At 42.0% G+C, this 17,379-nt stretch overlaps 1 protein-coding gene across 3 annotated transcripts in view; it reads left to right on the forward strand.

Moving 5' to 3' along the window:
- The window catches only part of LOC129835960 (arginyl-tRNA--protein transferase 1), a 174,575-nt gene that overhangs the window by 36,143 nt on the left and 121,053 nt on the right, over positions 1–17,379 (forward strand). Inside the window, exons 6-7 of one of the 3 annotated variants that reach the window (XM_055901655.1) lie at positions 7,739–7,953; positions 13,417–13,545. In XM_055901655.1, the coding sequence (XP_055757630.1) occupies positions 7,739–7,953; positions 13,417–13,545 (344 nt within the window). Of the gene's footprint in view, positions 1–7,738; positions 7,954–11,290; positions 11,420–13,416; positions 13,546–17,379 lie in introns of all 3 variants that reach the window. The other 2 variants (XM_055901654.1, XM_055901656.1) reach the window with 2 other exon arrangements.

Here is a 17,379-nt window from a genome sequence, read left to right on the forward strand (position 1 = left end):
CAGACTTGTTTTCTTTGCAAGCAACTTGTTCGCCAATGACGGTGAAGTGAACAAATTGTCCATGGTGACATGGCTCCCCTTGCCAACATAAGGTCCCACAAGCCTCATCACCTCATTCTCAGACACTCGCACCTGCTGCCTGATGTGGGTATTTTCCCAGATATTGAACGCCTTTCAGCATGTAAGATTATGCACGCTCTAGCTGTGAAGCCTACTCCAAGTAGGACGGAGTACTCCAAGTAGAGTAGAGCTGATAAGACTGCTTTGATTCGGTGAACTGATTTAGGGTGCAAACCATTTTAAGATTAGGCCTATAATTAGAATGGATAAATACAGTTATGGCCAAAAGTTGAGAATGACACATTAATTTTCACAAAGTCTGAAACAGCAGTTTGTATGATGGCAATTTGCATATACTCTAGAATGTTATGAAGAGTGATCAGATGAATTGCAATTAATTGCAAACTCCCTCTTTGCCATGCAAATTAACTGAATCCCCAAAAAACTTTTCCACTGCATTTCAGCCCTGCCACAAAAGGAACAGCTGACATCAAGTCAGTGATTCTCTAGTTAACACAGGTGTGAGTGTTGATGAGGACAAGGCTGGAGATCACTCTGTCATGCTAACAGACTGAAAGCTTCAAAAGGAGGGTGGTGCTTGGAATCATTGTTCTTCCTCTGTCAACCACGTTTACCTGCAAGGAAACACGTGCCGTCATCATTGCTTTGCACAAAAAGGGCTTCACAGGCAAGGATATTGCAGCCAGTAAGATTGCACCTAAATCAACCATTTTATCTGATCTTCAAGGAGAGTGTTTCAATTGTTGTGAAGAAGGCTTCAGGGCGCCCAAGAAAGTCCAGCAAGCGCCAGGACCATCTCCTAAAGTTGATTCAGCTGCGGGATCGGGGCACCACCAGTACAGAGCTTGCTCAGGAATGGCAGCAGGCAGGTGTGAGTGCATCTACACGCACAGTGAGGTGAAGACTTTTGGAGGATGGCCTGGTGTCAAGAAGGGCAGCAAAAAAGCCACTTCTCTCCAGGAAAAACATCAGGGACAGACTAATATTCTGCAAAAGGTACATGGATTGGACTGCTGAGGACTGGGGTAAAGTTATTTTCTCTGATGAATCCCCTTCCCAATTTGTCCGGAGAAGACAAGGTGAGTGCTACCATCAGTCCTGTGTCATGCCAACACTAAAGCATCCTGAGACCAGTCATGTGTGGGGTTGCTTCTCAGCCAAGGGAGTGGGCTCACTCACAATTTTGCCTAAGAGCACAGCCATGAATAAAGAATGGTACCAACACATCCTTCGAGAGCAACTTCTCCCAACCATCCAGGAACAGTTTGGTGACAAACAATGCCTTTTCCAGCATAATGGAGCACCTTGCCATAAGGCAAAAGTGATAACTAAGTGGCTCGGGGAACAAAACATCGATATTTTGGGTCCATGGTCAGGAAACTCCCCAGACCGTAATCCCATTGAGAACTTGTGGTCAATCCTCAAGAGGCAGGTGGACAAACAAAACCCACAAACTCTGACAAACTCCAAGCATTGATTATGCAAGAATGGGCTGCCATCAGTCAGGATGTGGCCCAGAAGTTAATTGACAGCATGCCAGGGAGGATTGCAGAGGTCTTGAAAAAGAAGGGTCAACACTGCAAATATTGACTCTTTGCATCAACTTCATGTAATTGTCAATAAAAGCCTTTGACCCTTATGAAATGCTTGTAATTATACTTCAGTATTCCATAGTAACATCTGACAAATATCTAAAGACACTGAAGCAGCAAACTTTGTGGAAATTAATATTTGTCATTCTCAAAACTTTTGGTCACGACTGCAATGGAATGACTTGCCCTGTTCTTGATTCATAATTGGTGAACATAATTATGCATTCTTCGCTCCCCCGCGCTCAATTCTCCCCATCATACTTTACTTATTTATTTAATCTGTAACGTGTGAAATTTAGTTCCGTACGGTTTGAGGCAATTGTCTGGGTAATTATCAACTGGGCACTGCACTCTCATCTGTCGGAAGAGGGAGCAGTGTAGGCCTTACTGTTTCGGAGGACAGGCAATGGGAAAACCATTCAAGATGATCACATGCCCTCCTTAAACTGGTTATTACTCCAGTTCTGTGTGTGATATTAAGATTCTAACAACGGCAGTGTGTTACATAGTCGTATTTAGGAAAAGTCAAGGAAAGCTTTACTGGTTCTAGTTTTGTTTTAATTGTTTTTATTTCTTTATCTTTGTACTTTTATTTAATACTAGAACCGTCATAGGCCAACTGACACTTCATTTTTGTAATTTAACAAATGTTTTTTTCCCAAACGAATAATAGATGTCCTGCTCCTTCCCTGACTTTTCCTAAATGGTTGTATTTTACATTGCTCATTTGTCAGAATTTTGACAACACAAACAGTGAAGTATTTTGAAAATTTTACCAGTTTTTTTCTTTTCTTTTTTCTCACACATATTCCTTACTTAACCCACCAAGACAATATGCTGTAGGACGTTGGTACCCAGCCGGGCGCTAATTTGTCCCTCTCTCTCTTCACTGAATGAATGACAAATAGATGAATGGGCAACAATCATTCACCTTCACAATTTCATTTAAAGATAGGCTGTTATGGGACTGTTTTATTTACTGTAATTCTATTACTAATCAAATTTATTTTAAGGGAAACGAAAACATGCTAAATGTTGCACTAGGCCTTTAATGCAAAAAATATCCTTCACTCTATCCAACTTTATGAGCAGGGAGAAAAAATTATGCCTGCCCAGCGAAACTATATCCAAACTAATTTCACGCATAATAAGAGTTAGCCTATAGACAAGATTTAAGTTGTAAATAATCTGACGGACAATATTGTCAGTTGTAAAATTGTTTATGAAGAGCTCATCTTCAAGAGGGCTCATCTTGTAATTTACAGGGAAAGGATAATCACTTTATCAAACCCTCCCTCAGTCACATGCAGGTAAACATTTTGAACTCTATATACAATGTATTTGGAAAGTATTCAGACCCCTTGATTTCCATTTTTTTAAATTTTTTCTAAAATGTATTAAAAAAAAACAATCCTCAATCTACACACCCCGTATTGACAAAGCAGAAACTGATAAAAAAATAAAATGTTTGCAAATGTATTAATAAAAAATATACCTTATTTACCTAAGTATTCAGACCCTTTGCTATGAGACTTGAAATTGAGCACACAAAACACACATCTGTCTATATAAGTTCCCACAGTTGACAGTGCATGTCAGAGCAAAACCCAAGCCATGAGGTCTAAGGAATTGATGCAGCATTAAAGTGGCCTCCATCCTTCTTTAATTGGAAGCAGTTTGGAACCACCAAGACTCTTCCTAGAGCTGTCCGCCCAGCCAAACTGAGCAATCGAGGGAGAAGGGCCTTGGTCAGGGAGGTGACCAAGAACCCGATGGTCACTCTGACAGAGCTCCAGAGTTCCTCTGGAGATGGGAGAACCTTCCAGATAGGTGGAGTGCTGCAGAGATAGTTGTCTATCGGGCCTTTATGGTAGTGGCCAGACGGAAGCCACTCCTCAGACAGCCCGATTGGAGTTTGCCAAAGGCACCTAGAGGATTCTCAGACCATGAGAAACAAGATTCTCTGGTCTGATGAAACTAAGATTGAACTCTTTGGCCTGAATTCCAATCGTCACGTCTGGAGGAAACCAGTCACCATCCCTTCCAACAGGGCAACGACCATAAGCACACAGCCAAGACAACGCAAGAGTGGCTTCGGGACAAGTCTCTAAATGTCCTTGAGTGGCCCAGCCAGAGCCCGGACATTAACTCGATCGAACATCTCTGGAGAGACCTGAAAATAGCTGTGCAGCGATGTTTCCCATCCAACCTGACAGAGCTTGAGAGGATCTGCAGAGAAGAATGGGAGAAACTCCCCAAATACAGGTGTCAAGCTTGTAGCGTCATACCCAAGAAGACTGTATTCACTACCAAACGTGCTTCAACAAAGTTGAGTAAAGGGTCTGAGTACTTATGTAAATGTCTTTCGTTTTATTTGAATACATTTGCTAAATAAAAAAATTGTATAGATTGATCTTTTATTTAACCCATTTTAGAATAAGGTTGTGACGTAACAAAATGTGGAAAAAGTCAAGGGGTCTGAATACTTTCCGAATGCACTGTAGTATCAGAAGGCACATATTCTGCCGTTTCTATTACCTTTTGTCAAATAACACTCATAATTCAAGAGGTGCAGCTCTATTTTCACTTTTTCCAAGAGTATCCGTGCTGTCCATGCAGTCGGCACATGGCACCTGACATGACATGACACATGACACGGCAGCATTGCTCTGGCTACTAAGCAAAAAATAACATATTACAAGATGCTATTTATTTATGCAATTCATGCACTGGTGCTTTTGTTTAAGAATGCAGCAAATAATTTCACCTGTGCACCTGGCTGACTTATCTTTTTCAGTTCTACTTTGTCAAAAGCTGTAACTGGACTTTATTCATGACTAGAATTATAGTACTAATATAATTCTACAAATAAAGGTGATCAAATGAATTAGACTGTTTTATTGTAAGGGAAACAAAACTAGGCTATGGGCCTACATTTTTTTTTTCCTAGGAATTTGTAGGATTATACAAAACATATCCTTTACTCTATCTAAACAAATAACTATACTTTAAAAAATATATAATTATACACAGTTATTCATGCAATCCTTTAAAATTGTTTATGCACTATTTATCAAGCGATGGTGCTTATGCTTGCTGCACCTTGCATGTTGATAAGCATATGCTTAATACGATTCTTCAAAAATCAAGTTTTTTGATTTCTTGGAAATGTTCTTAATTCCAACATGGCTCAACCCTCGTCTTAAACTCAAGGAAGTGAGGAAAATAAGCTAATGTAAGCAATTGAACATGTTTAGTTGACTCAAACTTCATCTCAAAGTTTCAGTATTGATTGTTTTAAATTTAAGCATATTTGTTAGATCAGTAAGAAATATGCTAACAGGATTGCCCTTACTAGCTAGCTCATTGCTTAGCAACACTCATGATCTTAAAAATATAGTTCAAGTTCATGAGAAAATCCTACTTTAAGAAGAAATGTTTTAGGAATTGCACTTACAAAGTATCTTAAACTTATTTTAAAAAATATATATATTTGAAGCTTTTTTTGTGAGTGTGGGCCCAGGTCATGATCAATTATATATTTATTTTTCATTAATCATTGCTGCGACAAAATCATGTGAAAAAATTTGTAGTAGTAAAAAAAAGTGTAGAACCCTGCTATGTGTTTGGATCAGTCAGTGTTCAGTCTGAACAGAGGCCAGAACCTGTTATGTGACCGCTCCATCTTGCCCTGACTGTTTAGTTTATACTTATTTGGAGGGAAACCATTTGACCGCGCTGTCACTCCTGCTCGGGAACATTCTCTCTTTAGTCACAGGATATGGAGAGAATGTGAAGATATACAAGGGAAGGAGGTAATGCTCTCTCCTCAGTCCTCTGACTGAGACATGTCCTTTTCTGTTTGTCTCTGTGGGAGAATGTGAATTGGATTGGCTACACCATGGTGCTACCCTACAGAGTTCTGTTGAAGCTATTGTAGACTTTCATTGCAAAAGTGTTTTAATCAATTATTTGGTGACGTGAATATATTTAGTATAGTTTCATCTAAAAACTATACATTTGCAAATGTTTTACAATTTGTATGAAATTCACAGTGGATGGTCCTTCCATTCCTCCTCGGAGGAGCCTCCACTGCCTCGCGTCCTCTCGCCACTATCCCCGCCTCCTTCTCAAAACCCATTAGAGGAGAAGGTCAAATGGGATGGACCTCTAGCTTTCTCATCCAATGGGATTTTGAGGAGAGAGAGGATACGAGGAGTATGCAATTCAGATCTTCCCTCCCTCTTTTTCTTGCTTGCTAGCTTTCTCACGCTCTCTCTCCGTCTCACTTTGTCTATCTATCTCGTAACTTGGTGTCTATTGTCTAGAGTCTAGACACAGAATCACTCAACCTGACCCGTAGCATTAGCACCCAGACAACTGCAAAATCAACCGTGACAGGGATTTATCTATGGTCTCTTGGGGCCCTGATTCAGAGTTCAGATAAGCTCACAACTCTTACCGCAATGAGTGATTTACAGAAAAGTGTGTAGCCCTCATGTCAAAATACCGCCCATATAGATATTGACAGGAGTGTACAGTTCATAGTATGTAGAGACATTAGTTAGTATGTGTAGGTCTATGCTGAAAGCTGAGGATCGTTCCGCCCAGTTTTGATACAGGGCCATATTAGTTAGTAAAATGCTTTGCAACAGAAAATGAAAACTATTTTTCTGATTGGACACGTTTTTAGGTAGTCCTTGTTTGTTGTTTTTCTTCCGTTTGATGACTAGTGAATATGACCCTGGTTCTGGTTCCTGACACTACTCCTTGCCCTCTCCTCCTGCGGGTCTCCGATATGACGTTCGCCAATCAAGAGGGTGGTTTTGGTGGACGCTTGCAGAAGGCCAGGTGGGGAGGGATGGAGTTACTGGAGCTGCATTGCGCAATATATGCGTGCGTCAAGTCAACAGAGTAGTCCGTCTGTTTGTCTCGGTCCTCTGTCATGTAGATGCAACAGACTCCTCTGTAAAGAATGAGGTTTGTGTGTGTATCACCTTTAGTAGTAGGTCTGGAAGAAGATCCATTTTCCTTACAGTACTATGTTCTCCTATCCTGTTTAAGCTGTATCAGCCTGGTTTGTATGTTTGTCTCTAGACACTGCTCTTGTGATTGTAGTGTGCTCCCTCTGATGTCAGCAACAGACACACATCTCTGCCTAAGGTCCAGGACTCTGATGTGTGGAGCAGCTACTGACATGCTGGAAAGCTGACCACTGTTTCCCATCATAACCTGCAGCTCTGTCCAAACCATCCAGCACATACACAGTCATATACGGTCATGATCTTCGTCATTCGATTGGGAACTCCCCAGAGGCAGAGGACCTTCCATCTCCTAAGTTGATACGCCTTCATTTGAAACCAAAGGTGTCCACAAAAAGCCAAGAAATCACTTGCAGTCAACAAACACAACCCATGCTGTTTTATAGATTCTCGTGCGGTGATGTCATGTAAAGAGTATTGAGGAAGGGGGAAAAAATAGAAAACGACATCCATGTAGATGTGTTTTTTTTGTGTGTGTGTGTGGGCGCATGCGTGTGGAGGCTACGCTAAAGCAAACAAGGCAATCCGACTTCCCCTGACGGGAGCAAAGCCACTGGAAACATGGCTTCACACCCACAAAATATCCCCAAATGTGGGACTCCTCATCAATGGCAACATCGTTTAAAAGTAACCACATCTTTCTCACTCCCACACTACCGCGTTAATAAACCCCATGCAGAGTCTTGCATAAAGGGGAAACTTGTTCTCCTGTTCCATAAGGCTGGAATGTAGTACCCCCCCCCCCCCTTCCCCTCTATCAAGCTCTTTTTCGCATTTCTTTTACATTGAACAGTTTTGGAAATGTCATACCCCAAGGTTGTTTTTGGAGTGGAAAAAGGGTTCCGATGTGGTGTCTTAACATCCTGAAGTTCTTGCACCCTTGGAAAGGAAACTTGCGCTCCCATCCATACCATTCTAATTTCTAACAATAGTTTTTATTCTCTCCCTCCCACCCTCTCGTTCTCTTCCTATTTTTCTCCCTCTCTCCATCCCCCTCTTCTCCATCTCTCTCCTCCCATTCAGGGGTAGGAGCGGACCCCGGTAGGCCATTGTGTAGGAAAGCCAAAGAACTGAGGAAGGCGCGCCGGCTGCAGAAGGAGCAGAAGAGACAGGTGGGGGGTGGAGTCCCGGCCTCTGTGACCTCTAACCCCGCCACGCCCGTCCAGCTCAACCAACCCAAAGCCCTGGAGGAGTTCATCAACGAATCTCTGCCCGATAGTCCTCTGCACCACCTCGAGGTAAGCGAGAGAGGGGTTCAGGTTTACAACTACTTCCTAGTCCCTACTCATTCAATGTCTACAGATCTGAAGGAACCGGATGGGTGTAAGTAATACAGTGATGGCACCACCTAGCCTTCCAGTGGCTTTAGGTGAGTTTCCTCTATATTGCTTTACATCTATCCACTTCCAAAGGATCTATCTTCAGACCCGGCCAGAGAGCGGCCTCTATCTGCTTCCCTAACCCAGTGACTTCACCATGCGTGCCTGTGGGGAGAGCTCAAGTGGAAAATCCAGCACTTCACGACACAAACTCAACCAAATGGTAGCCTGACTACACACACTGGGTCAGGTTACCCCAAGTAATCACATTCAAATGACTGTGCAGAGCTCTGCATTGTTTAAGAGATGTAAATCTACTTTTGGCTCTGGGATGTACTGCAGGCAGGGCTTCATCCCAAATGGCACCCTATTCCCAATAACCTATAGTGTATTACTTTTGACCAAAGCTCTATGGGCCCTGGTCAAAAGTAGTGCACTATGAAGGGAATATAGTGCCATTTAGAGCACAATCCCAGAGAAAACATTTTTCCTTTCCAGTATAAGGCGAAGTTTTGGTCCATCCTCTTGACTTTCGCTGAGGTTGGTAGTCTAGAGTGATGTCAGCTTTTGATTAAGCCAGACCTTGAGACGAGCTATTCATTCCCTGACTGGCACTGAGCACCCATCAGACTCCTCTCCCAATCAGCTCATCTTAGCTGATTAGATTACTTCCATTGGCTGTGATGTTTACTCATTCAATTTCCTTAAGTGGATGTACACACAAGGTCGAGCCACCCAATTTGAAGGTTAATTTATTGTTTGGCAAGTTAAGATGATTGAACGGCACATGTGTTTGAAACACGAGTTTGTAGGCCTAAAGCATACCGATGGGCTGCAATCAATGCTAGGAATTGGGATGTTTAGGATTCTGATGATATGGAGATAATTGAATCTGTTTTTTGCCATCCACACCACTCTTTATGACTTTGGGAGTCTTAGTCTTCAGCAGGACTCTAAGACAGCAGGAGCCTGTTCAGGATGATCAAATATACCAGAACATTCAGAATTAGACGTGAATTGAGTCGAGCAGATCTGACTGCCTGTCATGTAGAATAGGGATCGTGCAAGTATGCTCTATTTATTCTATTTCTATCGACAACTTTCTATCAGAACGTTTCATATCACCAAATACACCCCCGTTCAGATTTGTTAAGTAAGCTGTGGAGCTACAGGGGGAAAACTGAAGGTCTTGGACCGCAAGGATATTTTGGGTGTTTACACGAATGCAATTAACAACACTCCAGCTCCACTTCATCACCAGCACAACTGTTAAACATGTCAGACCGCCTGAGTGATGGAGTCAGACAATCATTAGGAAAGGACCGGGAGGAGGAGAGAACTATGTACACATGCCCCCAATGAAAGAGGAGACATTGAAAGGAGAGGTGATCGAGGGTAAGGGGCCCCTGACTATAGGTAAGGCCCCTTCCCTTGTATTGATAGATACATTGAGACTGTGGGAATCGTAGTAAAGCCTTTTCCTTTAACCACAACCCTGTTCTCATCCACAACCCTTGTTTTACAGTAAAACTAGTGGCTTTTAGTGAATGACATAGATGAGATGTCTGGAGGGTCAGGTTGGAACACATGCGTGTGCCCTTGCCACCACCAGGGGTCAGTGTGGCCACACGATTGACAGCCCCCCCTTCCCCAAAGGGAAGCGTATAACACCAATCTGTTTCTCTGTCTCGCTCAATATGCCTTCCTATTATTTATTATCTTTTAGTTAAAACCCACTCTCCTCTCACGTTCACTTGCTCTTGTTTAGCCATTGGCCTTCTCTGTTTATCAGACACATTCTTTAGTCGGCGAGTATCTCTTCTGCGCGTTTTTATCAAAGAGAGCGGGATTTGGGCTCACACAGAGTTCCACATGTGGGACAGCGTATCGTCTTACAGGGGCTTTTGAAGGCCAATATCTCTCCATTTTAATTAAGTGGCATTATTGGAATGGTTTGGTGTTAGTCTGTCGGTGTGCCATCTCATTCGATTGTTATGAGAAGCGTTGCGTTTTCACCAAACTATCCATTGTGGTGTTGGCTCAATAAAACTATTTCGGCGTATCAAAAGATCTGGAGTTTTAAAAGTAAATTAAAGAGGCCTTACTTACTATTATCTTTTACGTAAAAGGCCCAACATCTTTGTTTGAATATACAATGCGTGTACCAAGCAGTCATATGAGAGCCCTATGCATGTCCAACTCAAACAAACCTTGGGTTAAATTCCCTCGCAGGCTACTATTCAAATGGCAGGGGCATGTTGGCCAACAAAAGCTTAAAAACAAAGATATTTAATTAAAATGAAGCCGGGGGGATTATGAAAGTTGAATTCTCACATTCTCAACACTAGTGGTTATGCTTTATCCAACGCTCTAAGGCCTGGCTGCCTGACTTTTGGGCCTGTTTAAAACTGGTTCTAATCCTCCCCTACTGTAGCTTGACATGACATGGTGAAGCACTGGAAATGGGGTTTATAAGAGGTACACACACACACACACACACAGGTCATGTTTGAGTGATCTCTTTGGTTTTTCAGGAGATCAACCCAGGTAAGGTCTTTAAATGATGTTTCTGTTAAACATGATGACAAACACTTGTGGTATTTACCCTATTTGTTCTCTTTTGTCATGCTCTCACCTGTCACTCTGCTTGTCTCCATTGAGATGGACACAAACACGCCCTCCTCCTTAATCAACCTCACTGCTTGGGTGTACAACACCTGTGGTTGCGGTAATAGAAAACTGCATTGTCAATAACTCCCACCCAATATGACTTCTGAATGCTGTTTTACTGTGTTAATCATTCAGTCAAATACCTTTTTTCAAGATGTATAATAAAGGCTCACCTTGGCGTATCCTGTCTCCACACACGTGGAATATAGAATGCGTACTTAATACAAAACATCTTCTTAAAAGTGTTCACAAGGGCCTACCTAAAAGGAGGAAAACGGCTTAGATGGTTTAAAGCCTGATGTGGCATGCTTGAAAATGAGAAATGTAACACTCAAAGGATTTGCCTTAGTTTGCTAGTACCCGTAAGTGACGGACAGAGTTAGTAGAGGAAGAGACATTCCGTTTACCCGCCATTCTGTTTCTTTCATACTTTTTTAAATACATTTTTTTCTCCCCCTGATTTACTATGTGAATGTGATGTGTACCCTCTGTGTGGATTTGTCTCCACTTATCGTTCTGTGTCCTATTGAAATGCCTGTCTCTTTATTTTTGTCTTAACCCTTCTCTGCCCGTCCCTCTTTTGAAGGTGAGGCTAGTGCGCTCCAACCCCCCCAGTTCACAGTTCAAAGCCTCTTTCGACGCCTCCTACCAGGTGTACAAACTCTACCAGATGGCCATTCACCACGACCCTCCAGACAAGCCCACCGAGAGCCAGGTCAGGGGTCAGCAGGTCAACGTGCTCAAGGGGCACAGGGGGAAGTGAGGGTTAAGAGGTGCTTTTGATATCAAAACACAGTGAACAGTGTTGAGAGTAAATTCAATTGTCTTTATTATAAAACACGATGTGGAAATTTGTCTTTGGCTTCATAACATGATTTATATGAAAACAAACAACATTAAAAGCATCTTGTCAACATTGGGTGAACATCTTGAACCGACAGATGTAATTGTTTTCTGGAGTTTGCCAAATAGTATAATCAGTCTCTCTCCAATGTGAGCGAAGTATCTCTGACCAATGTTTGTGTGAAATCTGTCATCAGGCAACTAAGATGATACAGATGAAAGTGAATGGGGTGCTAAGTGAAAGAGAATGGAGACATTTGATAGAGTAGTGGCGGGAAATGGCGAGAACGTGGAATTACGTGACATGAAAGAGCAAGTTATATAAACACTCTCTGGCTATGGAAGTGTTTAGGATGGAGAGAAGAAAAAATTGGAAGTGTGACTGTGGGTCAGTGGAGGCTGCTGAGGGGAGGACGGCTCATAATAATGGCTGGAAAGGGGCTAGTGGAAGGGCATCAAACACATGGAATCCATTTATTTAGTATCATTCCACTAATAATGCTCCAGCCATTACCACGAGTCTATCCTCCCCAATTAAGGCTTCACCAACCTCCTGTGGTATGGGTATGCATGAAAGGGAGAAAGTGAATGAAGGACTCAGGATTAGGGGAGTGTGTGTGTCTGTGTGCGCACGCTTACATGATTGTGGATGTCTGAATGTGTGTGCATGTGATCTGTTGTTCGCTCGCAGGGGGAAATGTTCCCATACACGGAGGAGGTTGAAGGCAGTGTTTCTACAGGTGCCTCAGTCTAATTGGGTCTTTAGTTTCTCAGAATGTGTCCTAAATAGCACCCTATTCTGTACCTAGTGCACTACTTTTGACCAGAACCAAGTAGTGCACTATGTAGGAAATAGGGTGCCATTTGGGATGCTACCTCTAGCTGTTTGAATACGGTGGCAGTCAGGTATTCATTCCCATCCTCTTCCTCTTTCCTTCATCAGTCTTCCACTCCCTCTGTGCCCATCACTCCTGCTCGTTTGTTTTTATTCCATTCCCCAACCAGTCGCAGTTGTTGAACTGAAGCATCCACTTAAAATTCAGTGTTAGCATTCGTTTGTCGTTTTTGTCCATGCTGGCACTTGACACACTTGGAGGATTGTCTCCGCTCTGCGGTTCTCACCAGACATTCTGTCTCGAAGGCTGGAGCTATACTATACCCCAGCCTGATTTTTATCTGTGTAAATCTCACACCACTTGGGACATTGCTATTGTCTCATATCTGGATGTATACAAGAGTAAAAGTGAGTGTGTAGATCCCTATCTGAATGTGAGTGTGTGTGGAATGTGGATGCCTGTTGTTCCTTGAATCTCATATCTTAGATCTCCACTCAACCTCTAGTGCTCTGTCTTTCTCGTTGAGGGTTCGTCGTCAACCGTGACGCGGGGGTGGTACACTAGCCTCATCTTCAGGGTCCCTGGATCCCTCATCTCCAGGCAGTAACCACCACTGGACTCACTCTCCCAGAATTCTTAGTTATGGTTTGTTGTTAATTCTATGGTTGGAATCTTGATTGGCCTGACCCATCTCAATTCAGAACCCGAGCAGCAAAAAAAAAAGAATCAAAAAAACTTTGAACTGGGAGTCTGAATTGCTTCAGTAGAACCTTTTTATAGTGCTAAACTGCTTATGCGGCATTGTCTAAACCCTCCCCACTTATTGTTTGGTTCCCCTATTGTCTGTCCGCCCCCCCTGCAAACCACTACCACGCCTTCCTCCTCTTCATTCTCCCTCCAAAACCCCAACTCCATTCTGTATGTCCTCATTCTTCTTCGCCGTTTGTCTTTCCCCCTTCGCTGTCCCCACTCTCGACAAACAATGTTGACTTTATCCATCCCTCCACTTCTTCTTTCACCATCCTCTCCGAAGGTGAGGCTAGTGCCCGTCAATGATGATGATCCTCAGTTCATGGCGACCTATGAGCAGTCGGCAGCGCTGTACGCACGCTACCAGATGGCCGTTCACGGCGACACCCCTTCCGAGTGTAACGAGAGTGAGGTACGGTAACGTTTCTGACATCGCACCCACTGTAATGTACCGGGCACAGTGACTGCCACAATGCCACCATGCGCTGTGCTGTACACGCCACCCTGCCACATTTTGCTCCTCCATCACAAACACAGTACCATCCATAGAAGTGTTGGAAGTTATTTTTTGTTACCAATTAACTTGAAATAAATGAGTATTCATTTAATGTCAGCAGAAAATATGCCTAGATATGAATATTCATGTATTTACATTCTGTCAGCAATCTGTCCTGTTGAGAATTTTCTGCCGGTTTTCTTTTCCATTTTTGAGTACAATGTCAATGTCCTTAACATCACATGATTGCTCTGACCGCCTCGCATGGTGACACAGCAAATCTCCTGCATGCTTGTTTGCAGATAACCTCATACACATACCCATTGTGGTGTGTTAGTTTAACGGTTAGATTACCCTGCATGCCATTATGTAAGTTGATTCCATTGTGTTTGATGGTGATTTATGACTAGGGGAACTCAATGCATGTCATTGCCTGCGTGTTTCATGGGCTGTCTCTCAAGGCATCCTATTCCCTCTATAGTGCACTACTTTTGAGCAGAGCCCAGAGCAATTACAGGGAATAGGGTGCCATGTGTGATTCAACCAGGGTCAGATAAGACACACACAAGGAACCCCATTGTTATTAATGCCTCTTTTTAAAATCATTTTTATTTCAACTTTATTTAACCATATAGGCCAGTTGAGAACAAGTTCTCATTTACAACTGCGACCTGGCCAAGATAACACAAAGCAGTGCGGCAAAAACAACAGCACAGTTGCACATGGATAAACAAAAGTACAGTCAATAACACGATAGAAAAATCTATATACAGTGTGTACAAATGGAGTAAGGGATTAAATAGGCCATAGTAGCGAAGTAATTACAATTTAGCAAATTAACACTGGAGTGATAGATGTGCGGATGATGATGTGCAAGTGAAAATACTGGTGTGCAAAAGAGCAAAAAAGTTAATAAAAACAATATGGGGATGAGGTAGGTAGTTGGATGGGCTATTTACAGATGGTCTATGTACAGCTGCAGAGATCGGTAAGCTGCTCAGAAAGCTGATGATTAAAGTTAGTGAGGGAGATAAGTCTCCAATTTCAGCGATTTTTGCAATTCGTTCCAGTCATTGGCAGCAGAAAACTGGAAGGAAAGGTGACCAAATAGGTGTTGGCTTTGGGGATGACCAGTGAGATATACCTGCTGGAGCGCGTGCTACGGGTGGGTGTTATGGTGACCAGTGAGCTGAGATAAAGCGGAGCTTTACCTAGAAAATACTTATAGATGGTGGTTGGTCCACACACTGAGGTGTGGACCATCGTCGGGGCTATGTTATAGATTCAAGTTGAATGATTGCAGTGCGATCAGGGAGTTAGTTTCACTCTAATGAACAGGAAGAGGCTGGCCTGAATATTGGATACTCTCAATCAACAACTATTAATCACAACACTAGACTCTAATGAGCCAGTGTGGATTATATGGGTCATTCCACAAATAGTGCATTTTGGGTAGTGTAACTTGGTAAAAAAAACAGAATTTCAATTCATTTTAACATTCTGTCATAGAGAGCACATGTTTGACTTCATAAAAAACATGTTTTCCCATCTCAAGGGGAAAAACAAGACCTATAGTAAGTGCCAATAAAGTAACAGAGATTGACTGTAACAGGGTTGAGGTTTTATCTTAAATGAAACATAAATCCCCTTGTGATGGGGAATGGAAACGGAAACTTGTTGTGTGCAACCGCAAGCTGCAACTGAGTGCAACCTTACACGGAACCCAAACCGGAATTGAGTGCAACCTTACGCGGAACCCAAACCGGAATTGAGTGCAACCTTACACGGAACCCAAACCGGCTGCGCGCGTGAGCAAATTTATTTTGTCCCCCTACACCAAACGTGATCACGACACACAGGTTAACATTTCAAAACAAACTGAACCAATGACATTAATTTGGGGACATTTCGAAAAGCCTTAAACATGTATGGCAATTTAGCTAGTTAGCTTACTATTTAGCTAGCTTGCTGTTGCTAGCTAATTTGTCCTGGGATATAAACATTGAGTTATTTTACCTGAAATGCACAAGTTCCTCTACCCCGACAATTAATCCACACACAAAACAGTCAATCGAATCGTTTCTAGTCATCTCTCCTCCTTCCAGGCTTTTTCATCTTTGAACTTATATGGTGATTGCATCTAATATTTCATAGTATTACCACGACGACCGGCAAAACAGTTTGTCTTTCAATCACCCACGTGGGTATAACAAATGAGGAGATGGCACGTGGGTACCTGCTTCTATAAACCAATGAGGAGATGGGAGAGGCAGGACTTTCAGCGCGTTCTGCGTCAGAAATAGAAAGGACTTCTATTTTAGCCCTTGGCATCGCAGACGCTCGTTGGCGCGCGCAATAATTGAATAACAAGGATTTCTAAATTTATTTTGCGGCGCACGCGACGTGTCCGGTCTGGTCAGCATGTCACTTTTTTTTTTTTTTTTTCGTTGTTCAAACATTTCTAGCCCATCTTCATTTTACACTATGATTTGACTATTATACTGTATATTCAATGTTTCTTTTGAAAAAAACATTTTAAAAGGAGTAGTTTCGCCATATCAGTTCACGTAACAGGGTTGACCTTAAAATGAAGGACAGACTTAAATTCATCATTAATCACATAACAAATAATCTTCAGAAATGACTTTGTCAAAGCAAGGACATAACTAGGACTTTAAAATGATGCTAAAAACTTGAAGAAATGTTGGTGTAAGTGGGTTAACCTTCAAACTCTTTTGATGTTTTAGCAAGTCTATATTCACCTTTAAATCGGATTTATTACATTTTCAGTGAAGTCTCTATTAAAAAGCACTTCAGAACGCATTCACACCCCTTGACTTTTTCCACATTTTGTTGTTACAGCCTGGATTTAAAATGGATTAAATTGAGAATAATGTTTGTCACTAGCCTACCCAATAATGCCAAAATTGAAAAGCTGAAATGCATTGAGTCAATAAGTTTCAACCCCTTTTGTTATGGCAAGCCTAAATAAGTTCAGGAATAAAAATATGCTTAACAAGTTACAAGTTGCATGGACTCACTCTGTGCAATAATAGTGTTTAACATAGATTTTTGAATGACTACTTCATCTCTGTACCCCACACATACAATTGTCTGTAAGGTCCTTCAGTCAAGCAGTACATTTCAAACACAGATTCAACCACAAAAATCAGGGAGGTTTTCCAATGCCTCGCAAAGAAAGGCACCTATAGGTAGATTGGTAAAATAAAAAGCTCACATTTGAATATTTCTTTGAGCATGGTTTAGTTATTAACTACACTTTGAATGGTGTATCTATACACCCAGTAACTACAAAGATACAGGCGTCCTTCCTAACTCGGTTGCCGGAGAGGTAGGAAACCGCTCAGGGATTTCACCATGAGGCCAATGGTGACATGAAAGCAGTTGCAGGGTTTAATGTCTGTGATAGGAGGAAAGTGAGGATGCATCAACATTGTAGTGCATAATACTAACCTAATGGACAGAGTAAAAAGAAAGAAGGCTGTACGGAATAAAAAATATATCCGAACATGCATCCTGTTTGCAACAAGGCACTAAAGTAAGTTGCACAAAATTTAGGAAAGCTATTAACTTTACAGTGCTTTCGGAAAGTATTCAGACCCCTTTTTTCCAAATTTTGTTACTTTACATCCTCAATCTACAAACAGTACCCCATAATGACAAAGCAGAAATTGTTTTTTAGTAATGTTTACACGTTTATAATAATAAAAAAACCTCTTATTTACGTAA

The sequence above is a fragment of the Salvelinus fontinalis genome, chromosome 37 (genome assembly GCF_029448725.1).
Source record: "Salvelinus fontinalis isolate EN_2023a chromosome 37, ASM2944872v1, whole genome shotgun sequence".
In the NCBI taxonomy this organism is placed as follows: Eukaryota; Metazoa; Chordata; class Actinopteri; order Salmoniformes; family Salmonidae; genus Salvelinus; species Salvelinus fontinalis.